Source organism: Microcaecilia unicolor, chromosome 1, assembly GCF_901765095.1.
Source record: "Microcaecilia unicolor chromosome 1, aMicUni1.1, whole genome shotgun sequence".
Lineage (NCBI taxonomy): Eukaryota > Metazoa > Chordata > Amphibia > Gymnophiona > Siphonopidae > Microcaecilia > Microcaecilia unicolor.
Window position 1 is genome coordinate 623,368,339 of NC_044031.1, and position 25,763 is coordinate 623,394,101.

The window sequence follows — 25,763 nt, forward strand, 5'->3', positions numbered from 1 at the left end:
TTCAATCTCTTCAAACACCTATAGTAAGGATAATCAGGAAGTGACAGCAGCACTGAAGAACTACAATAATGAAAAACAAATGTGGAATCTCCACACGACTGTGGGGGCAGAACGAAGACATTAAAGAGGGGTTGCAGAGCCTAAGGAGGGGGGCTCTGCTGATCATCTGCATTAGAAAGGGAAATCTGCCGATAGCATGCATTAGAGAGGGGAGTCTGCTGATAGAGAGGGGGAATCTGGGAGAGGAGGAGCAACATAATGGTTAGTGCAGCAAGCTTTGAGCCTGGTGAGCTGGGTTCAATTCCCACTACAGCTCCTTGTGACCTTGGGCAAGTCACTTAACCCTCCATTGCCCCAGGTACAAAAACATAGATTGTGAGTCATCCAGGGACAGAGAAAGTACCAGTGAGTGTCTGCTGAAGCAGAGGAACACTGAAATCCTACAAAAATAGCCAAACAAACAAAAAAAGTGGGAAGTAGACCAGGCTGTCCAGGAACAACGTGAAGACTTCTAATGATGATAAAACCTTTACTTCAGAGACTCGACACAGACATGTGTTTCGGCAGTGAGCCTGCTTCAGGAGTCTTCATATAAAAATATGTGAATCATAAATGGATAATCATGAATTTGTACAAGGAGTAAAAACAATGGTCTTGAAAAAGACTTTTGTAACACAAACGCAGGGAAAGAAACAGCTAGTTATCTGTACTTTCAAATAAAAGAGAAAGTACCTGCATATAAAGTGTACAGATAAAGACCTAAACAGTCGTCCAGTCTGCTCAAAATCCTCTGTGCATTCCCTCTCAACCCTGCATCTCATCCCCTCATCAGTCCCAGCTCCATTCTTGTCTCTCTGTTCTTCTCTTGCCTCCTTGCTAAACTTTTAATTTCTTACTTTCTACCCCACTCATATTGCCTCTCTTTTATCCTCATTTCCACCCCCACTCAACTCTTTCAGAGACCCATCATCCCTTTCCTCCAATACCCCTCCTCAGGACCCCCATCCTTTTTCAATGCCTCTCATCCTCTCTCCAGTCTACCAGATCATTTACATTGTCTCAGCCTTCCCCCCACAGTTTATCCCCTCTCTCTTACCCCTTCACATTTCACACCCTCACTCATTCTCCCAACCCATCAACACACCCTCACTCTTACCTATGAATTGCCAGATCTTCACTATCCCCTCAAAAGTCTCTCTCCATCTCTCTCATCCATAGTCCCCCCCCCCACAAACACTCCTCAACTCAATCCCCAATTCCCAGTCATCTTCTGTTCTGATTCCCTAGCCCTGAGTCCCATCTTCTGCTCTTTCCCAGGTCTGCAGTCCATTTTACATTTCCTCTCTCTATATCCACCATTATTCCCTCTGTGTCCTGTCCTCTCTAGCACCTGCCCACGGTGTCCCCACCTCTCAGGCATCTCTTTTCATTTTTCTCTTTCCATCTTTGGGTCCAGCGACTTTCCCACTCTTCCCTCTGCTCACCTGCCTTCCCCCCACCCCAGCATATCTCTCCCTCTCCACCCCTTCCATCCATTACTCCAGCCTCTCTCCCACTCTCTTTCTCACTACATTATCCAATCTCTCTTATCTCCAGGTCGCCTCCCCCTCCCCAGCAACTCTCTCCCTCCCTACCTTGTGATCAGGCATCTTTGTTTCCCTGCTCACCCTGTACTGCTCTGCTCTGTTCTGCTCAGCTGATGGGCAACATTTTTTTTTCTTTTCTTCCCCCAAGTTCAGCCATCTTTCACCCATGCAGCCCCCCCCCCCCCGAACCAGCATCTTCCATCCTTGCCCTCTCCCCTCCCTGGCATCTTCTACCCACCCCATCACTCTCCCCTCCCCCCAAATCAGCATCTTCCACCTGTGCCTCCACCCTCCTGACCCAACATCTTCCACCCGCACCCGCTCCCCTCCCCGAACCTGCATCTTCCACCCATGACCCCCACCCCCGAAGTCCAGCAATTATTTTTATGTCTTTCCTCCTCTCCCTGACGCTCTTCCAACCTTCTCATTTAGTGCCAGCAGCATCGGCGATCCATCCAGGTAGGCTGGTCCCTGAAGTTTTTTTCTGCAGCTCCCACGTATGCGGGGACAGGAAGTTGAATTAGAGGAAGTGGGAAATCAGCTGCAGAAAGAAAGCTTCCAGGATCGGCTTGCCTTGATCACTGACACTGCTGGTACCAAGGAGGTTAGATTGAGAACAGGAGGTGGTACAAGGCTATCTAGACCATTATATGGGTTGAAGCCAGTAGGCAGAGTCACAAGTACACCCAAAACAACAGCAAACGCTATTGCAAGCAATAGTAAAAGATTATTAGAGATAATGGACTTCCTATGCGTGGTCCATCTGTAAAAAGTCAAAAGCCGTTCTAGTTGGATAGGCAGTGCTTTAAAAGGTGGAGGACAAAATATTTTGTTTTTCTACTAATTTGACAGTTTTTTTTTTCATTTATTTGAAAGCATCCCATATGTAGATATAAATATCATGAAATCAAAACTGAATATTACTAAAACAGCTTCAAAAATTATTGTAGCTGGTGGAAACAGCACTAATAAAGGCTGTATTTTGTGCTCACTTTTCTACACTGTTCTATACAATACAGTAATATATGGCCAAATTTCAGTGAGGATATCCTGTTTACTGATGGGTTCATCTTAACTGGGGGGGGGAGGGGGACTGCAGCGGCAATGATTGTAGTGGGGGGGGGGGCGGCAGCAGACGACTATTGTGGGGGGAGGCGGTAGTGGTGACGATCGGGGGGGGGGGGGGGGTGGTCCTGCCCAAGGCCTGGTAGTAGCAGCCCTGCCCCAGGCCCGGTTCAGTCTCTCGGCGGCCCTGAGTTCCGCCGCTGCAGAATTGGGTTTCTTGTATTCTGCAGTAATTGGTCACAGAACAATGTGGATTTTAACCACAGAATAACATCCTACTGCAGTCACAAATGCACAAACCAGTGTGACTAACAGTACAGGCTGGGCTACACTGGGCCCAATTGTCAGCAGCAGCAGCAGCAGGATGTGAGCACATTAAGTGCTAATGTTTAAATGAATACATATATTTAGCATCACTGAACATACATGTAATATGATCAGCAAGCGTGAAATAAATATAGAATTTATTTCCATAGCAGTTGAATATCACCAATAGATGGATCATTTTTACGGCTCAGCCTCACTTCACACCATTATTGCACAGATAGTATTAGGCTGCTTCGACAGATTTTTCAGCCAATTATTATCCATATAATATCTAGGATCTGTGAATAGACAATTTATACCCTCACCAGCTGCTGGTAAATGTATGAGTGCTTTGAATATTGGGTCCACTCAATAAATCACTCCATCCTCTCTGGCCTAGTGGTTAGGGTAGTGGACTTTGGTCCTGAGGAACTGAGTTCAATTCCCAACTCAGGCACAGGCAGCTCCTTATGACTCTGGGCAAGTCACTTAACCCTCCATTGCCCCAGGTATAAATAAGTACCTGTATACAATATGTAAGCTGCATTGAGCCTGCCATGAGTGGGAAAGCGCAGGGTACAAATGTAACAAAAAAAAACATAACTTTTCAGCACTGCTGTTTGGGTGCAGCCATTTTGGCACCCATGACTTTTGGGCACCCAAGAAGGCAGCCTCTAAAAAACCTCTCCTCCTCCCCTGCACTCACCAGGATCTGAGCCAAAGGCTGTCTGTGCTGACAGAGGCACAGTAGTGCAGGTGGGGTGGTCCTCAGAACATAAAGGAGATCATAGCTGTCCCAGGTGGTGCTTCTGAGGGAGGACATTGACTCTTCCAAGGTTTAATTGACAGGAGATGGCGGGAGCATGCTTAGCCCATTTTCTGGCCTGAAGCCAGTAAACAGAGCTTACTGCCATATTAAGTCACCCAAAACAACAGCAAACACTTATTAGAAATATGGACTGCCTATGCATGGCTTGGCATGGACCAATAGTTTGCTTTGTATCAAGATGAACCAATAGTTTGAGTGTATCAAGATGGCGACTATGGCTTCAGCCTCTTCACGGCTCACGTTGCAGTCAGTGTGGGGGAGGAGACAGGACAAGACACCTCCCGTTTGGGTGCCTAAAAATTCAACACCAATATGTATAGGCGCCTACACAGCAGTGCCTATACTGTGGCACCCAAACAGCCATGCCCAAAAGTCCTACTTTGCTTGGGGGGGGGGGGAACCTGTTTACAGCCCTGCCCACCTCCTTCAGCACAGCCAGAACCTCATCCATGTCCCCCTCAAAAGCAGCTTCTAGAATGCGTTTCTTCCTCTGCGCCGCCTCCTGCTTCTTCTTCCTCTCCTCCTCCTCTTTCTTCCTCTGCAGCTCTGCAGCTTCCTGTTCCTTTTTTACCATCATGACAAAGGCCTGCAGGAGTCAACGGCAAGCATCAAAGAGCAGATACAGAACTCAGCACAAATCGCCACTTCCTATGGTTATAATGATTCCTTCCACAGAGGCTAGAGCCCTCTGCATGCCTGTATGTGGGTCTCTCACATAGGGTTATAGAATAGAGCTTAGACCTTCAAAATGTCTATAAATAGCACCCCTCAAATGGGGTTATAGGATAGAACTTAGAACCCTCTGTGCTTATCCCAGGTTTTACCCCTCACTCGCCCCAAATAAGGATCCTCGGTGCTTATTCCAGGCTTTACCCCTCACTCCCCCACAGCTAAGGATCCTCTGTGCTTATCCCAGACTTGACCCCTCACTTCCCCACAGCTAAGGATCTTCTGTGCTCGCCCCAGGCTTTACCCTCACTCCTCCACAGATAAGGATCCTCCATGCTTATCCCAAGCTTTACCCCTCAATCCCCCTCCCTCCAGCTAAGGATCCTCTGTTCTTATCCCAGACTTTATCCCTCAACACGCTCACAGCCAAGAATCCTCTGTGTTTATCCCATGCTGTTAAAAACTCTATTATTGTGTCTGGTTTCACCCCTCTATGGGAGATCGTTCCATGCATCCACCGCCATTTTTGTGAAGAATTATTTTATAATTTTACTCATGGTTCTGTCTCCTCTGAAGCAAAACAGTAGACAACCTACAAAACAGTAGATAACTGTAGTATGCAAGCAGACAGTACAAACAGCAACAGTGACCCAAGGAAGGACGAGACGGCAAAGATTCACTCAAATGTAACTTTAATGGAAACTAGACCCAACCTGGCCAAGTTTCAGATAACCTTCGTCAGGGGTCCCTGCCTCTCTGCATTTGAACTGATTCTTCTTCAGCACAGGAACTGCAGTATACATTGGTTACTTATGCATTTACCAGTGAATATATTTGGAAACCAGTGTGACCTGACGAAGCTTATCCAAAACTTGGCCAGGTTGGTTCTAGTTTCCATTAAAGTTACATTTGAGTGAACCTTTTCTGTCTTGTCCTTCCTTGGATCACTGCTGCTGTTTGTACTATCTGTCTCTTCTGAGCTTCATACCATGACCTCTTGTACTGGACCTTTCTTTCCTCTGATTAAGGTTTGAGTCTTGGGCATTATTTATACTTTTGAGGTATTTGAATATCTCTATTGCATCTCTTCTAGGCTATCCACATTTACATCACTTTACTCTTTGTACACCTGCCTCTTTCTGGAGTCGATCCATTAACTCCTCGTATCCCTGCTTCTCCTTCTGGAGCTTTGCCCTCATTTTTCGAGCCAAGGTCTGGCGGAATGCACACTGGATTGTCAAAGCAGCTTTGTGCTCGAGATCTGAGGAGAGAAAGGAGGTCAAAGTATTGGACAGAGGACATGGGAAGGGGATGAGGGAGAGACAATGAAAAAAGTTAAAAATTGTAAAAAGGGTGGGAAAAGACAGCATTAAGTCATAGAATTGCTAATGTGTGCACTTTCACAGCATCATTTATTTCACTGAAATGTACAAGTTTAGCCACACAATGAACTGTTCTTCAAACACACTGCATATGTGTAGAGGCACTCAGGGCTCCTTTTACTAAGCAGCAGCTTACCGCTTGCTATACAGGAAGTACCACCGGGCTACCAAAGCAGCCAGGTGGTACTTCCCACCCCTAGTGCGATGTCATTTCTGGCACTACAAAAATGTATTTATTTTTGTAGCGCCGGAGTGTACCTGACAGTAATCACTGCTTGGTTACCACCGGGTTAATGCGGGAGCCCTTACCGCCACCTCAATGGATGAAGGTAAGGGCTCCCCCCCCTGAAATGGCCATGCAGCAAGTGCTTTACTTGCCCGGTCATTTCCTGTCAGAAAGCGAGACTTCCCTTTTACCAGCTGCAGTAAAAGTGGACCTCGGCGCGCATGTAAAACATGTGCTGATGCCAGCACCGGCCCCCTTTTGCCGCAGCTTGGTAAAGGGGCTCTTAGTCTGCTTTCTAAATGCTCAGCAGAGACCTCTAGTGGCTCTATCAGAGAAGTGTTTTGTGACTTTTTGACTTGAGAATACAAAGAGTCCCTAATCAGGAGTAGCCTAATGGTTAGTGCAGTGGACTTTGATCCTGGGGAACTGAGTTCAATTCCCACTGCAGCTCCTTGTGACTCTGGGTAAGTCACTTAACCCTCCATTGTCCCTGCTACAAAATAAGTACCTGAATATACATAAACCACTTTGAATGTAGTTGCAAAAACCTCAGAAAGGCGGTATATCAAGTCCCATTTCCCTTTCCCTTTACTCCTTCATCAAACTATCGACTTCTACACCTAAAATTTTAGAACAAGACTCAAACTGAAAAGAATCTGCAGCAATTTTAAAACCTCAGAGAAACTCAGAATTACATGGGTCCAACCAGAAAAATTTAGTCTTTTCCCGATTTAGTTTAAGATAATTATTCAGGGTCCATTGCTTGATCAACTGAACATAGTTAATGATGCTCATCAAAGTATTAGACCAATCCTGAGAAACTGGCAATAAGAGTTATATCATCAGCATATATAAAACAAGATATCTTAAGTTGTCCCAGAAGTCTGCTTAAAGGTTGTAGCAAAACATTAAGGGCCCTGTTTACTAAGGTGTGCTAGTGTTTTTTAGTGCGTGCTAAAAATTAGTGTGCGCTAACTATATAGAAAGGAATATTATGGGCATCTACATGGTTAGCGAATGCTAAAAATTCTAATGCACCTCTAGTGTGGCTTAGTAAATAAGGCCCTAAATAAGGAAGGGGATAAGGCCGAACCCTGGGGTACCCCACATTCAGGATTCCAACTATCTGACAAAATATCCTTCTTCTGTACTTTACAACTTTGTAAAGTTAAAAAGCCTTTAGATCAGGACAAACTCTTCCGCGCATGCCTAACTCATTCAATCTAGTTATTAAAAGATTATGATCAACAAGATCAAATGCACAGGAAAGACTGAATTAAATAACTATAGTGTTTTGACCCTGGTCTAATATCGCTGTACCTTGCGCGATTAAAGCCCCTATCACAGTTTCTGTACTATGATTTTTACAGAAAGCAGACTGAGATAGGTGTAAGATATCATGATCAATAAGATAATTATCCAGTAACGTAACAACATAGCCTGCTACTAATTTTGTAAATAATAGAATTGAAGAGACTGGGCGATAATTAGCCACAGCTTTTAAATTACCTCTAGGATTCTTCTGAATAGGGGGCAAGACTATCTCACCCCAAACAGAAGGAAAATACTGTTTGCCAGGCATTCATTGAACCCCCCTCTCACCAACTCTCTTCAACCTAATGATGATACCTTTAGCAAAACTTCTAGCCAATCAAAACCTCAACCCCTACATATACGCAGACGATGTCACAATTTACATCCCGTTCATGATGTAAACGAAATCACCAACGAGATCAACCAAAGCCTCTAAATCATGCACTCCTGGGCGGATGCATTCCAGCTAAAACTCAACGCAGAAAAAACACAATGTCTTGTTCTCACCTCGTAACACAACACAAACAATTACTCCACCATAACCACACCATACTGTTCTCTTCCCGTCTCACAAAATCTGAAAATTCTTGGAGTTACCATCGATCGAAACCTCACACTCGATGCCCACGTGAAGAATACGACGAAAAAGATGTTCCACTCTATGTGGAAACTCAAAAGAGTAAAACCTTTCTTCCCAAGACACATCTTCCGTACCCTGGTACAGTCAATGGTAATAAGTCATCTAGACTACTGTAACGCACTGTACGCTGGCTGCAAAGAACAGACTATCAAAAAACTCCAGACAGCCCAGAACACCGCTGCCAGACTCATATTTGGAAAAACTAAATATGAAAGTGCAAAACCCCTAAGAGAGAAACTTCACTGGCTCCCACTCAAGGAACGCATTGCATTCAAGATCTGCACGATTGTACACAAAATCATTCATGCAAATGTCCCAATCTACATGCTAAACCTCGTGGACCTGCCTCTCAGAAACGCCATAAGATCATCCCGCAAATTTCTCAATCTGCACTTCCCCAGCTGTAAAGGACTAAAATACAAGCTGACACACACCACCACCTTCTGTTACATGAGCACGCAGTTGTGGAATGCACTGCCTACAGCCTTGAAAACTATTCACGAAATAACTAACGTTCGCAAATCTTTGAAGACATATCTCTTCAACAAGGCCTACAAAGAGAACCCATAGCCTTACAAACTACCTCACTAACCACCCAGCTATGAAAGTCCACTTTCTATACTATCCTGCCTAACACCTTCCTTCTCTCTTCCTTTACTTAATTTTTGTACACTACCAATTGTATCTGATATCCTGGAATGACTACGTCATAACAAATCTCTGTAAGCCACATTGAGCCTGCAAATAGGTGGGAAAATGTGGGATACAAATGCAATAAATAAATAAACCAAGCAGTAAGCATTTGAAGTAAATGTATACTCATATCACTCAATATATGCCGGACAAACATCTTAGATTACAACTAGGTTTAGTAAACCTAGATAATAAAGATTTAGTATCATAAGTGGTCATGGACTCAAAACTGTCCCAAATATGATCCCTAGTGTCTTGTTATCCTTATACAAAACTTTTTGTACCTTAATCGCTGGAGATCCTAGAACCCAAAAGACTCAAAACTGACCAAACCTGGGAATCTTTTCAACCACTAACAGCTGAGGGTGTAAGATCAACTGCTCTCTGGATCAATGCCCAAAACATCTACTCAAATCCATCCCTATGGAAGCAGTAAAACTGGTTACTCGATGATCTCAATGAGCTGTTAAAAACTGTCTCTCTCCCTTCTGGTATGGGCAAAATTGTTCTCACTCCACTACTGAAGGGATATGGGCTAGATGTAACATTGCCTGCAAACTACCGTCCAGTGGCAAGCATACCCCTTTTTACATTAGTAAACAACTCTCTTTTTATCTGGAAAAATGTTCTGTTTTACACTGGTCACAATTTGGCTTCAGATCGTCACATAGTACGGAAACACTGCTGCCAGTTCTAACTACATATATCAAACAACACCTATACAAAGGCGACCAAGAGGTTCATTTTCAAAGCACTTAGCCTCCCAAAGTTCCATAGAAACCTATGGAACTTAGCCTCCCAAAGTGCTTTGAAAATATGCCTCCAAGTGATTTTTCTCCAATTCGAAATATCGGCGGCGTTCGATGCAATTGACTACACATTGCTACTCGAACCCCTGGATCAAACAGGAATAACATGGATTGTGCTCAAATGGTTCAGTGAATTCCTTTCAAATCAACGCTATGTGTCAAGCAAAACAACTTTCCAACTACTGGTCTACTAACTGCGGGATCCCACAGGGATCTCCCCTCTCACCGTTCCTGTTCAACCTTTTTATGTCATCTCTTGCCTCAATATGCCTGGGACTTAACGAACTGTTATCCTACGCAGATGACATCCTGCTTCTCTTACCAGTAACAGCATCAAACGAAGATCCAACTCAGTCTGTAGCGAATGGTATGACTGCTGTTAGCACCTGGACCCTGACCAATAAACAAACTGAATGCGCAAAAAAACGGTCCTGTGGTTCAGAAATCAGGGAGTTCAGTTCCCATCATCAATATCTTTGTCCAATGGTAAAACCTTTACAGTTGAATCTGAAACCAGAGTATTAGGGGTCTTGCTTGATTCTTCACTCACCTTCTTTTCCCATATTAATCAGCTATGGAAGAAAACACTATTCAAAATGAGACAGCTACATCTAGTCAGACCATTCTTCGACCAAAAAGCCTTCGCACTACTAGTCCAAACTTTAGTCCTACCTCACTTGGATTACTGTAACGTTCTATTTCTTGGTATTAAGTTTCAATATCAGAAAAAATTGCAAATCATACTGAGCACAGCTGCTACACTTATATACAGATTGAACAGATATACTAGTGTTTCAACTCATCTAAAGGTTATCAATAGAAATCAAACAAAATAAAACATGGAAAAGAAAATAAGATGATACCTTTTTTATTGGACATAACTTAATACATTTCTTGATTAGCTTTCGAAGGTTGCCCTTCTTTGTCAGATCGGAAATAAGCAAATGTGGTAGCAGATAGTATATATAAGAGAAACATCAAAGCATTACTTTGACAGTCTGACAGAGTGGGAGGGTGGGGGTATGCATGGGGACATCAAAGCATTTCATTGATATTCTAACAAAATGGGTGTTGGTAGGTGAGAGGAGGGTAATAAACAGAGAAATAAACAGAGAAATACAGCTTTATGGTTTATAATGGGTTAGAAAACCCAGATCCTTATTAAGTCCTGTTTGTTGGGTGTCAAAATATTCAATCATTCTTATTTCAAAGGTCTTACGTTCCTGTATTGTTTTAAAATTACCTTTCAGTATTCTTACTGTGAAATCACTGGTGCAGTGTTCTGGTCTTGTGAAGTGTTGGCCCACAGGGGTGGGGGCTTGACTGGCACCGGCTATTTTCATGTGATGTCTGTGCAGACTGAATCTTGTCTTAAGCACCTGGCCTGTTTCTCCAATATAGCATCCTTCGTTACATTTTTTACACTGAATGATATATACCACATTGGAAGATGAGCATGTAAAATAGTCCTTTATGTTGAATATTTTTCCTTTGTGAATGACTGTGGGGTCTTGTGAAATGTTTTGGCATAGTTTGCAGCTGGCTGTGTTACATGGAAACGTGCCCTTTTCTTTTTCCGTCTGTGTTGGAAGTTTACTTCTGATCAGCTTATGTTTTAAATTTGGTGGCTGTTGGAAGGCCAGCACTTGTGGGGATGGGAATATCTCTTTCAGTAATTCATCCTCCTGGAGTATAGGTTGTAGATCTCTTATGATTTTCCTCAGTTTTTCCAGCTCTGGATTGTATGTCACTACAAGGGGAATTCTGTCTGTGGCTTTTTTTTCTTTGTACTGTAGCAGATTTTCCCTGGGTGTTTTGAGGGAGGAGGCAATATTCTTGGAGATTATTTTGGGGTTGTAGCCTTTCTGTTTGAAGGATGCAGTCAGGGTTTCAAGGTAACCTTTAAGAGTGGACTAACACGGCTACCACAACTCATCTAAACAAACTGCACTGGCTTCCCATAGCAGAAAGACTCAGGTTCAAAGCTGCTTGTTTAGTTTTTCAAATCTAACAGGGCTTCACCTCTGAACTGCTAAGACCGCTCCGCTATATCTGGTCCAGTCTAACAGACTGAAACAACAACTAATGCTAGCATCACCATTTCAAAAGACAATTCGAAATCAGAAGATTTTCAGCTCTCTATTCCCCGTACTTGGAGTCAAAATATGGAATTCTCTACCTATTCCCATCAGAACAGAAAACAGTTACCTCAACTTCAGGAACAGGCTAAAAACCTTTCTCTTCCCAAAGACTGCTTCATAATAATCCATCAAGATTTCTACTTCCTGGTATCATCCATTACCCTTTCTTTTAATGTTTTTTGTCTCATGCATTACACCATTGGTCTCTAATGTTTCTCATACCTCAAACTAACACTATCTGCTTTTGTCTCACCTAGAATGTAAACTGCACTGAACCCTGGAACAGGGATATTAGCGGTACACAAGAATTGAACTGAATTATCCTTCAGAAAAAATTGTGTTCTAATCTTAGCCATCTTATCGTTGAAGAACAGCTAAAGCTTCAGCCATTTGGCATCTCAATATACTGTGTGAAAAAAGATCATCAATATTAATAAGTCTATCCACCAAATTAAACAACATGTGTATTTAAGGTCGAGGAACTAACCATCTTTGAATAGAACGTTTTTCTTTCTAGTGATTATAAGTTTGTATAATGTAATCGTAGTTCTCCAAGCCTGACTAGACTCAGAGAAAAGGGATTTCCTCCAGATGCGTTCTCTCTTCCTACATTCTTGTTTCAAAGCCAACAATTCAGCATCAAACCATTTCACTGACCTTCTAGAAATTTTTGTTTTGGTTTTAACTGGAGCAATTTCATCCAAAATATCTGAAACATAAGAATTCCAGCCTACGAATACATTTTGTGGAGTCAAAAAACCCTCTGGAAATTCAATGCTGGTGGCCAGAATACGTCACCTGCATTGAATTTCCAGGTTCACCGGCGACAGCAGGAGTTACCCGGTATAATTCCTGCTGTCTCAATATTGGGGGCATAGTTTATAGTTTATTTGTGCTTACTAAACCGCCCAGTCTATCAGTATAAGAAATATCCAACAAGTATCCTTTCTCATGAGAGCTCTGAACAAATGGCCAAGTAAATCCCCCCAAAAATCTAAAACTTCACTAGCTCTAATATCCAACCTATCTTCCAAGTGCATATTTATATCTCCAACTAATAGGGTAGTCTGATATTGCATAGTGTTTTCAGTCACAAATTCCTGAAAAATATCTCTTGTCCATTTACTAGTGGGATAATAAACCACAATACATCCCAGTGTCCCTAAAAATACGGAGTCATCTATAGAACAATTATTTCAAGTGATGGGATGGAGATTTTATCTAACAAATGTACTGAGAAAAAATTCTTATAAAGTACTTTTATACCTTCTCCCTTTTGCCCTGCCTAGGGACATGCAATAACATATAGCTGACAGGACACATGGCTCTCAAATTAGGATAATCCAAAATCGAGAACCGTGTCTCCATCAGAAACATTAAACCAGGTTGTACATCTTCAATCAAGTCCCTCATAACATCCACTTTATTTACTGCTGACCTGGCATTAATATACAAACTGGGAACTGGTGTAAATGATCTCTCCTTGGCTATTATAGATTTCAGATGAATTAGATTTCTACAGTTAGCCTTCAAACTGGTGGTGGGTGGGGGGGGGGGGGAATAACTTTTAAAAATGTTATCATATCTTCTCCTTCTAATAACAGTAGTAATATGTCTAGACATATTCTGAGAACAATCAAATTTGAAAAATTAGGAGTGCCCTAAAATAAAGCCTGTGAATTACCTCTATTAGAAATAAGTACAGGGATCACCCAGTTAATATCAACAGACCCTACTATTTGATTAAAAACCCCCACAATAAGAAAAAAAGCAGCCTAGAACAAAACATTTTAACTAAAATCTAGTCTCAGTATGAATAAAATTAAAAACAATAAGATACTCAATCAACCAACACTTTAAAAATCAAAGTTGCCCCTTAAAGTTGCCCACAAAGGGGCATAACACGCCTCTTTCGGCAGCGCCCCTGAGGTGGCACACCCCAGGAGCTGGCACGTTTTTACCCCTGAATAACATCAGGTACTAATGATGTCACAAGATAGGCAGGGCTCAATGCCACACCGCTAAAACTTCACCGAATGCCACCAGCAGGTTAAAGCAGAGATTTTACACAGCTCATGCAGCAAAATGGTAAAACTAAGCAGCTAAGTCCAAGCAGGAAATAGCAGGCATGCAGGAACTAATGGGCTTTTGCCCCCGAATAGTGTCAGGTATTAATGATGTCACAAGATGCTCAATGCTGCACCTCAAAAGCTTCCCCAAGTGCCTCCAGCAGGTTAAAACAGAGATTTAACACTGCTCATGCAGCAAGATGGTAAAACTAAGCAGCAAACTCCAAGTCGAAGTTTCCTACCTAGGGAAACTATTGAGGGAAAAACTGAAGCACAAAATAGCATTGAAGTGACCACAACAAAATAGCACATCTCTGTGGAAATATAAGGATTGAGGTGGTCCTATGGCGAGCAGGAAGAATTGCATATGCAAAGCTGAATATTCTCAAACGTTCTCTATCCACTGCTGTGATGGAGCCCATGAGGGAGAATTTCACTGTCCTGCTTGTCCTCGGAGAACTTGGGCTTCTAATTCAAAGGGGGAGGAGAGAAGACCTCAGCAGTGGGAAAGAGTATCGAGGGGTTGGAAGTCTGATCCACAGCTGAACCCCAGGGCACCAGATGCCACAACAGGAGAAGAAAGGAGGAATCATCAAGAAGGGTCCTGTCCAAAGCTGCAACTATGAGTTGTTCCACATAAACAAAGGGGAGAAGAATGGAAGGCCAGAAGCAGCAGTGTGAGTACATGCTTGGAAACCTGTGTGATAGGAGGTAGGAACCAAATTCTAGGTGCATCCTGCTTGCCTAGTCCAGAGAGATGGAGCATGTGATGAGAACTACTGTAAGTCCCAAAAAGAGGGAGGGGACTTAGCTAAGAAAAGAGTGACTGCACAGACTGAGAAGAGACAGAGCATGAGGTGAACAGCACTGAAAGTATCTGAAGAAGAGGAGATTGGGGCTGCCAGCAGTCCATACAGTTTGAGAGGTATTTACAGAGGCACACTGAGAGTGCAAAACTTGTCCAGAGGAGAAAAGATACAGAGATGAAGAAGAGCAGAAGAGACACCACACCACAACAGAGATCAAAGGACCCTAATTCTGTTGAGCACATTTGAGACTTTTTGATATCACTTTACCTTGCTTTTATGGACTATGTGCCTTATAGTTCTCATTGCTCTGCTTTTTACTTTTTTTACACAAATTTGTCCAGTCTGGCTTGAATGTGCCTGACGAAAGACTGTCCAGAAAATATAGAGCCAGCCATCAAGGATTATTCATACTTGTTCATATGTTTGGGAAGAGAATGATTTTTTTTTTACTTATTTGACAGTTTTTTAAATTTCCATATGTAGATATAAATATAATGAAATCAAAACTGGAATATCATTAAAACAGCTTCAAAAGGAAAGTTGAATATGAAGTGTTAACATACATGGTTGTAGCATGCGATGTTGTTTGTAAGCACTGTGTTTCGAAAACAATAAATATGATTATTTAAAAAAAAAAAAACAGCTTCAAAATTATTGTAGCTGGTGGAAGCAGCACCACTAAAGGCTCTATTTTGTGCTCATTTTTCTACACAATACAGTAATATATGGCCAAATTTCAGTGAGGATATCCTGTTTATTGATGGGTTCATCTTAACTGTTGTTGTAATCTGCCTTGGGAAGCCTAGTATTATAAAGACTAGAAGTAAAATTAAACTGTTCTTTCATTGGAGCACATGGAATCACATTTTCAAATCATCTCTATTGTACAAATGGATTATTCTGTTTCAAGCATGTTTCAGAGACAAGTGGTTTTCGTAAGTCAAAATAATGAAAATAAATATTTTCTATCATGCAGATCTTTCATTTGTTTAAGTAAATGGGCTATAAACCCCTAATACAGTTCATTGGTTTTCTTATATTTTGTCCTTGTGATGACTTATACTGTGCTAAAACTGGAAATACAGTGAGACAGAATAATAGAATTCAGTAACATCCAAAACGTATTAATTAACATTATAACTTTGTTCACTATCTATCTGGGTAATAACTGAGAAAATGCTGTTGAAAATGACTTCAAGAAGAGATAAATATATATCACAGAACTGGAAAATGTTGGCACATTTAGATGGAGTCTGGACTTCTGCATGAAGGTAGCTCTGCCCTCGTTATTTAATATCTTTCTTTTAAACAGTAGTAATAAACAATGTTAAATGCATTCTTATAATATACCACTGCATTCTGTAAAACAAAAGGCATAAGTTCCCACAAACCATCTTTCTCTTTTGATCTAAGCACATGGAAAAAAGATATTAAATGCTTCCACGTTTCAACCTAATTCATGTTTACTGTGAGATATAACTGCCATAAATAAGTAAATAAATAAATAGGTAGGTAGAAACTCTGAATGTTGAGCACTTGATTCTCATAACATGATGTCTGTTTTAGTAACCCTTTACCAGGAGAAAAAAATATTTGCACAAATATAACATATTTGCACTGATTATGATTTATAACAAATTACTACTCTACCTACAGTTATGAAAAGTTATTCTGTTCTTATACTTCCTCAGTCTACGTCCGTATGCTGCACAAACTGGCATGTTTGAAAATATAAGTGAGATTAAATAAAAATGCTACCAACAATAAAGAACAAGGTGGATGCAGCAGCTTATAGGTTTGTTTGCTTTGTTTTGAGTGTATGCAGATTGACGGCTGCACAGGGAAGGGGAAACACCGACTAACCTAAGTGGCTTCAACTTTTTGACATCATGCCATCTCCTGTTCTGAATCAAACTTTCTTGCTCAGCCCCAACTGATTGAGGGACCAGTAAGGGAAACAGCTCTGTTTTTATGATAATGATCATTATTTATTTACAATGATTAACTGTGTATTAAGAGATTCACCCAAGGCGGTGTATAGCAATAAAACTTGCAATTTTGTTCACAGTATAAATAGTAAAATTAACAAAAATAAGCAAGAATACAGTTAATGAGGTGGACTTGATGGCAAATTGAATTCTAGTAACAGGGCTAACGTAATACAGAACCAGAAATATAAACATTTAACAGCACTGTAAAACAATCATATAGCAGAAATATTGCAGAAACAGAATATGAATACCATAATAGGCAGCATGAAAGAACATAATTATTTATTTATTTGTTACATTTGTATCCCACATTTTCCCACCTATTTGCAGGCTCAATGTGGCCGTAATAGCGTTCGCCAACTCTGGTGGATAACAAATACAAGGTGTTGGTGTGGTCAAATAAGGTTCATGAGTTTCAGACACAATGGGGCCATAATGGGGTTAGAAGAGAGGAAGGGTTGTAGGTGTCCATAACGAGCTGTGGTGATGCTGTGTTGCAGAGTTCAGGCACCTAAGTTGGATCAGTAGGATATGCCTTTTTAAATAGGTGGGTCTTTAGTGATTTCCTAAAGTTTAGATGGCTGTAGGTTGTTTCATGGTTTATGGCAGTGCATTCCTTAGTTGCGTGCTTACATAGGAGAAGCTAGATGCATAAGTTGTTTTGTATTTGAGTCCTTTACAGTTCGGGTAGTGGAGGTTTAAGTATGTTCGTGATGATCCGATTGTATTTCTGATTGGTAGGTCTATGAGGTCTGTCATGTATCCTGGAGTTTGGCCATAGATAGTTTTGTGGACCAGGCTGCAGATTTTGAAGGCAATGCAGTTTTTCTCAGAGGGGTTTGGCACTTTCGAATCGTGTTTTATCAAATATCAGCCTGGCTGCTGTGTTTTGAGCGGTCTGAAGTTTCTTTGTGAGTTGTTCTCTGCATCCTGCATAAATTCCATTGCAGTAGTCTGCATGGCTTAGTACCATTGTTTGTATTAGATTGCGAAATGTTTCCCTCGGGAAGAATGGTTTCACACGCTTGAGTTTCCACATAGAGTGAAACATTTTCTTAGTTGTGGAGTTCACTTGGCTCTCAAGTGTAAGGTTACAATCGATTGTAACGCTGAGTATTTTCAGGCTGTCTGAGATAGGGAGGGTGTAGTCTGGGGTGTTTATAGTTGAGGGTTTGTTCGTATTGTGTTGAGATGAGAGGATGAGACAGTGTGTTTTTTCAGTATTGAGTTTCAGTTGAAATGTATTTGCCCATAAGGTCACGGTGTTTAAGCTGAGCTTGATTTCATTGGTGATTTCTGTCGGGTCATGTCTAAATGGAATGTATATTAAGACGTCGTCTGCGTAGATGTATGGGTTGAGGCCTTGGTTGGATAAGGACTTGGCTAGAGGAGTCATCATTATGTTGAAGAGTATTAGTGATAGTGGTGATCCTTGAGATACGCCACAGTCTGCCTTCCGTGGTGGTGACATGTTTGAATTTGACTTCACTTGGTATGTTCTGGTTGATAGAAAACCCTTGATCCAGCTGAGTATGTTTCCACTGATACCGAAGTACTCTAGGAGATTTAGTAGTATATTGTGGTTTACCATGTCGAATGCACTTGACATGTCGATTTGGAGGAGAAGTATGCTTTTGCCTATAGCTATTTCCTGCTTGAATTTGGCCAGGAGAGTGATTAGTACAGTTTCAGTCTATGGAGGGGGCAGAATCCTGATTGTGATTCATGTAATATTGAGAACTTGTTTAGGTAGTCATTAAGTTGTTTGGTTACCATGCTTTCCATCAGTTTGACTATTAGTGGGATAGATGCAACTAGACGGTAATTGGTAAGTTTGTTTGTTTTTTGGGGGGGATCTTTTGGTATTGGGGTGAGTAGGATGTTGCCATATTCCTTAGGGAAGAGACCTTGTTGAAGCATGTAGTTTAGGTGGGATGTGAGGTCTGCTATGAAGCGGTCGGGGGCGGATTTAAGTAGATAGCTGGGGCAGACATCCAGTTTGCAGTGGGTGTTGGAGAACCTTTGAGTCACATGGGCTATTGTTTCTGCGGTGAGGAGAGCAAAGTTTGACCAGGTTCGGTCCATTGGATATTCTCCAAAGGTTGGGTCCAAGCCATTGATGAAGTATTCGATGTCGGTTTTGTCCTGAGGAAGTGTATTGCGTAGATTTACTATTTTTTCATTGAAGTATTTAGCAAGTTTGTCTGCAGATGGGATGTCTCTATTGGTTGTGGTGACTGAGGTGGTGTCTAGTAGTTTATTTACGAGTTGGTAGAGTTTCTTTATGTCTTTGTAGTCTGGTCCTACTTTGGTTTTGTAATAAGACCTTTTGGCTTGTTTTATTGCATATTTGTATTTTCTTTGTGTTTGTTTCCATGAGTTGAGTGTGTAATCATCTTTTATTTTTCTCCATGCTCGTTCTAGTTTCTTGGATTGTGTTTTTAGTTTTTTCAATTCATCGTTGAACCACGGTATCGAGATTTGTCTACGTGCTGTTCTTGTTCTTAAGGGTGCTATTTCGTCTAGTGTGCTTCTGCATCTTTTGTTCCAGTCAGAGAGGTAGTGTATGGAGTCTGTTTGTGCTGACCAGTCGTTGTTGTATATTTGATGCCAGAATGCTTTAGGGTCTATTTGGCCTCTTGTACTATAGGTTTTGTGTTCTTGTGTACGGTATGAACCCTTTTTCCGCCAATTTAGGGATAGGTTTAGCTTGTAGTGATCGGTCTAAGGTGTTTCTGTCCATCTGATATCTGTTATTGATAGGTTGTGATCTGTGGACAGTTTGTGTGAGAAGAGGTCGAGTGTATGCCCTTTGACGTGGGTAGCTTGCGTGTGTGGCCATTTAAGACCACATGAGAGGAGGAATTCCTTGCATTCTTGTGTATTGTTGGAGTTTGGATCTTCTAGGTGAAGGTTTATGTCTCCTAGCACTATTATGTTTGAGTTAGTTACGCAAGTATTTGCGATGAAGTCCGTGAAATTTGATTGGCTTTCGTTCCAGTTACCGGGTGGTCTGTAAAACAAGACACAGTTCAGACGATCAAGCAGGGATTTATTGTGGATTCTAATTGAGGCAATCTCAAGTTGGGTTGTAATGGACTCAGCAGAGGTTTTGGTGGTGCACTCGGAGCGCTAGATTAGTGCTATACCTCCACCTCTCTTTTCCTTTCTGGTCTAGTGAGTGATTTTGTATCCTGGAGGGCAGAGGTCCAGGATTATGGGATCCTTTTGATCGTGGATCCAGGTTTCATTTATGAAGATTAGATCGAGGTTTTCTGATGCAATCTAGTCTCTTATTGTTGTTGTTTTGTTTACCACGGATCTGGCGTTGATGTATCCCACTTGGATTTTTTGGTATAAGGTTTCTATGTTTGGTATCATGTGGATTTTGGTTAGTTGTCGTTTCTTGGTAAGTGTGTGTTTGTTGTGAAATTTCTTTCTGTTTTGGTGATGTTGTCCGCATGTTGGTATTCTTCCTTTATTTTGGTTAATACCAGTTTGGTGAGGTGTGGAGTGTCTGATCTGTCTTTGGTGATTCTGTAGGATGGATATGATATTGTTTTCTGTGAGTGGAATGGATGGTGTTTGATGAATGAATGATAAAGAGCAGATTGCTAGGAGCAGTTTGACTGTATTCATTTTGGTATCGGTGTAGTCTAGGCTGCTAGTAGCCTGTGTCCAGTGGGGGGGGGGGGGGGGGGGGGGGTATAGTTCTAGGGTGAGGTTTTTATTTAAGAAGACTCTTGTCTATTATTTGCTTCGACTGTGGAGAGTCGGTATCAGTGGAGGAGGTATTGGCACACTAGAGCGCATCTGAGTCTCTTACTTATCTGAAATTTGTTTCGTAAATGGATATAGATAGTTTACTCACTGTCAGATGTTCAGGGGTGTTGTCCCGGGACTCAGAGACTCCGTAATTCTGGGTGCTGTGGTGATGGTTGGAGGTAGGTATCTGAGAGAGGCCGTGGTACTGTTGAGAGAGGCAATGATTGTTCAGGTGGGGTTATTCAAGCTGGAGAAACTGGAGGGTGTAGCATCTCGGGGTCGCCGTTTGCCTCATCCCTACGTCCAAGAGTCAGCCACGTGGAATGCGCATGGTTTTGCTTTTCAAACTCAGAGATGAAATCCCAGGGGTGGTGGAACTATTAGGCATAAACTGTGTTGTTCCTGACTTTACTTGTTTTGGACTGACCTGGGTGCTGCTGGTCTGTACATCTACTGTAATTAGGCTGTAAAGAAGGGCTTTCCTCGGATGCCTGCAGTGCCGGCAGACTCCTGAAGTCGGCTGGGTCGCTCTCCCAGTGGTCACGGTCCACTCGCAAATCAGCGGTAGTGGCTGGTTTGTGGAACGCAGGATAGCGTTTTCTGGCCACGAGTCGTTCAGGCCCCACGCTGCACGCCCCAATAGTCATTGCTGCAGCTGGTCCAACCCTGCTCCACTCTGCAAACCTTTACCGCTCCGAGACCTCGCTCTTCGGCCGCGTGTTCAGTGCTCCTGTCTCTTTTCTTCGGTCCGCCGCCACGCCCCAAGAGTCGCCGCCGGTCGTGGCATAAGAACATAAGAGTAGCCAAACTGGGTCAGACCAATGGTCTATGTAACCCAGTATCCTGTTTTCTGAACAGTGCCCAAGCCAGGTCACAAGTACCTGGCAGAAACCCAAATCATGGAAACTACAAATCCCAGGGCAAGCAGTTGCTTCCCATGTCTGCCTCAATAGCAGACTATGGACTTTTCCTCCAGGAATTTGTCCAAACCTTTTTTAAACCCAGATACGCTAACCACTGTTACCACATCCTCCAGCAAAGAATTCCAGACCTTAACAATTCATTGAGTGAAAAAATATTTCCTCCTATTTGTTTTAAAAGTATTTCCATGTAACTTCCTCGAGTGTCCCCTAATCTTTGTACTTTTGGAACGAGTAAAAAATCGATTTACTTCTACTCATTCTATACTAATCAGGATTTTTTAGACCTCAATCATATCTCCCCTCATCCGTCTCTTTTCCAAACTGAAGAGACCTAACCTCTTTAGCCTTTCCTCATTCGAGAGGAGTTCCACTCCCTTTATCATTTTGGTCACTCTTCTTTGAACCTTTTCTAATTCTGAAATATCTTTTTTGAGATATGGCAACCAGAACTGAATGGAATACTCAAGGTGCGGATGCACCATGGAGTGCTATAAAGGCATTATAGTGTTTTCGGTCTTATTCATCATCCCTTTCCTATTAATTCCTAGCATCCTATTTGCTTTTTTGCCACCGCCGAACACTGAGCAGAACATTTCAGCGTATTATCTACGATGACACCCAGATCTTTTTCTTGAACGCTCACCCCCAAGGTGGACCCTAGCATCAGGTAACTATGATTCAGATTATTCTTTCCAATGTGCATCACCTTGCATTTGTCCACATTAAATTTCATCTGCCATTTGGACACCCAGTCTTCCAATTTCCTAAGGTCTTCCTGCAATATTTCACAGTCCACACGTTTTAAGAACCTTGAATAGTTTTGTATCATCTGCAAATTTGATCACCTCACTCGTCATTCTGATTTCCATATCATTTATAAATATGTTAAATAGCACCGGTCCCAGTACAGATCCCTGCGGCACTCCACTGTTCACCCTCCTCCATTGAGAGAAATGACCATTTAACCCTACCTTCTGTTTTCTGTCCAATAACCAATTCCTAATCCACCTTGCCTCCTATCCATGGGCGTAGTTTGACTTTTTCATTTGGGGGGGCAAAGGATGGGGTGGGGCATATTAGAATATTCATTTGCATATATATATATATATATGCAAATGAATATGCTAATACGGAGGAAGGAAGGGAGAAAGAGCTGGCTTTTTTGGGAATAACCATAATGAGTATGTATGAGATCTCATACATATGCATTATGGTTATTACCAAAAAGGTCAGCTCCTTCTCCCTTCCTTCCTTCTTTCCTCCTTACCCAGCACTCCCTCTTCCTCTCCAGTAGTATTTCCCCACCCCCTTTCCCATACCATACCATGCCAGTGTAGACCTTAGAAATGCATAAGCTCTATATGTAGATCCTTCAAGAGGTAGTGTGTCATGATTTAGGCTCTAAAACCCTTTCTGATGTTTTGGTGCCACCTCAGTAAGACCAACACACATTCTCTCCACTGGACTTGGGAAAAATCCACAATTCCAGGAATAACATGTATAGAATGTTTGTACGTTTGGGAAGCTTGCCAGGTGCCCTTGGCCTAGATTGGCCGCTGTCGTGGACAGGATGCTGGGCTCGATGGACCCTTGGTCTTTTCCCAGTGTGGCATTACTTATGTACTTATGCATTCTACCAACTGAGCTTCTACTTGAAGCCATGGACCTGGTGGCCGGTAAACTAAAATTATCCCCACTAAACCCTGTAATGCATCATCTATAAGCTTACACACCATTATTTCCAATCCTGGTACTACTATAGCTTCTATTAATTTTAAGTTTATAACACTTTTTTAAACAATTCCCAGTCCTTCCCCTTTTTTCTGAATTCTAGGGTTATAAACCAATTTATAACCTGCAGGGCACAGATTAACTAACAAGGGGCCTCCTTTATCTGATAACCAAGTCTCAGTAATTAAAGCAATGCCCACATCTAAATCCTCAATCAAATCCTTCAAAATTAAATTCTTATTACATATTGACCTTGCATTAAAATAGCAACATGGCATAAGCTGAATTTCCTCATTCTTATCTCATTTGTAATTCTGAACTAGATTTACCCTACTCAGGAAAGAAGGTCTTGTTATCTTCTTCCTACCCTTATATGATTGATTTCTAACAAATACTCTTTCATTTCAGCTTTTAAATTTGTTTCCTTAAATAAAACGTTATTACTATTATTATCATTCAGCCATTGCCTACGTAGATTAAAAAGGACAGAAGGTAAATAACTAAAATCCACGTTTGCTCCACAATTTTCATTGTACCCCTTACCCCCACACCAACAAGCAGAAAGCAATAAAATTATCAACAAAATTCTAATTTTTAACCCTAATTTCAACCCCATAATCACTAAAGATTTAAGCAAACTATATGCTTGAACACTATATAATATTCCTGATTCACTACCAATGTACAATAGAATACCTTAGTTAAACAACCCGCTAATTTTACAATTAAGGTACCACTTAGGCCCCGAGTGGCAGTGTGCTGCTAGACGCTGTGCTTAAGAGCGCACTCAAGGTAGCAGGATCAATAGAGACGCTTAAGAAGACGCTGCACTTAAGAGCGCATTCCAGGTGATGTCAGAGAGGGGGCAGAGTGAACTCCCACGCTCAACCCTCTCTGAACAAGACGAATACAATTACTTTGGAAGTTGTAACAGCAGCGCTTTAAGCAGTACTTCAGCAAGGATGACAACAGTGCTTCTGGCAGCGCTCTGGTAGCAGGATAAATATCCAGTTACATTCTGAATACCACACTTAACTGGAAAAGTGTTATCTGGCTATGTGCAACTGGATATTCAATGCCTGTCCCGGACATGGCCTGACATTGAAAATCCAGGGATGCTGTCACCAGTGGCCAAAAAAACCACTGGCAGCTGAATACTGACCCCTGTATTGCCAAGAGCTAATTACTGCCTGATGGAGATGCCCTAATTAATCCTTCTAGCCTTCTAATTAATTCTCTCCCATCCTCCTTAGCTCCCAACCATCCCTGGCCTGGCCTTTGATTTATAGTTAAACTCCCAACAGAGGCTTCCTTTGACTACTAGCTGTGCTCTACACTGATGTTATGGTAAACACTAAAACAGCAACTTTAAATGTTAGCGTGCACACACACACACACACACACTACAGAGTGTGCATAGTCCAGAGAGAAGCACTGCAAATTTCCCTCACACTGAGCCATCACAGCAACATGAGATCCACATACACACACACATACAGACACTATCCCATCACAGAACAGAAATGATAAGTAGTAGTAGTAGTAGAACAGGTATTTTACGAGATACATATATAAATACACACAGTGCCACATGACAAAGCAGATGCAGCATGGAAAGCAACACTGCAAGCTTTGCTCACATTGCTCAGCCAATATCTCTCATGTAATTGTGAACGCCTCTCTTTAAGGGAATGGTGTTCAGCCTCTACCTGACCTTTTTGTGGGATATCTATTTGAGTACCTAGTAATGACAAGACAGTTTGCATGGCATCCTGCAATGTGCTTTAAAAACAATTAAGCCTTGTACTCTCATTCTGCTGTGGCTCTAGCCTGTTGCCACCTCTTACCGCTGCCTGCATGGCCAGGGCCACCGTTCTCTTTCTTCTTTGTGAGTTTCCCTCCTGCTTTCTGATTTGCGGGGGGTTTCTCGTTCACTGGCTGACCTGAAGGTAAGGTGAGAAAATGCTGAGAGTTAGAAATATCACACTGCAGAAAGGCCTGGTAGTTTTACATGCCTGTGTCTATAGGATGCTGCCCCTCTCCCTTGACAGCACTCCCTCACAGTGTCAGAGCCACCTTAAAACTTATAGTCTTGCCCGGGGGAAAGTGACACAAGAGGGGTGGAGCCAGGAGTAGGGTTACCATATTTTGTCCCCCAAAAAGGAGGACACATGCCCCGCCCCCACCACACACCCCGTCCTGCCCCCTATCACACCCATCCCGCCCCCTTTCATGCCCTCGCTCCGCCCCTGTCACATTTTCCCCTCCCCCCTGTCACACACCCCGTCACCCCCCTTCCCTGTCAGCCCCCTCCCCTTACTACTGCCCTGGTGGTCTAGTGACCTCTTCGGGGCAGGAAAGAGCCCCCTCTTTCCTGCCCGGAGCGCTGCCCTGCATGCATCCTTCCTGTTGCTGATCTCAGCGCCGATTCAAAATGGCCGCCGAGAGTTGAAGTCTCGCGAGGTCACTTCAACTTTCGGCGGCCATTTTGAATCGGCACCGAGATCAGCAACAGGAAGGATGCATGCAGGGCAGCGCTCCGGGCAGGAAAGAGGGGCCTCTTTCCTGCCCTGAAGGCGGAAGAGGTCACTAGACCACCAGGGCAGTAGTAAGTAAGGGGAGGGGAGGCTAGCAATCTGCCCGTTTGTCCGCCCACCAGCCTGCCCATTTGTCCAGAAATCCGGACAAACGGGCAGATTGGCAAAACCCACCCGGTTGCCCGGACATGTCCTCAAAAGAGGACATGTCCGGGTAAATTCGGACATATGGTAACCCTAGCCAGGAGGGCATGGTCTACAAAGTATATAAGCTAAGA

The 25,763-nt window shown here is 42.4% G+C and overlaps 1 protein-coding gene across 1 annotated transcript in view; it reads right to left on the reverse strand.

Moving 5' to 3' along the window:
• The window catches only part of IQANK1 (IQ motif and ankyrin repeat containing 1), a 180,950-nt gene that overhangs the window by 91,973 nt on the left and 63,214 nt on the right, over positions 1–25,763 (reverse strand). The window contains 2 exon segments of the mRNA XM_030190104.1: positions 4,208–4,372; positions 5,589–5,716. Coding sequence (XP_030045964.1) covers positions 4,208–4,372; positions 5,589–5,716 — 293 coding nt within the window.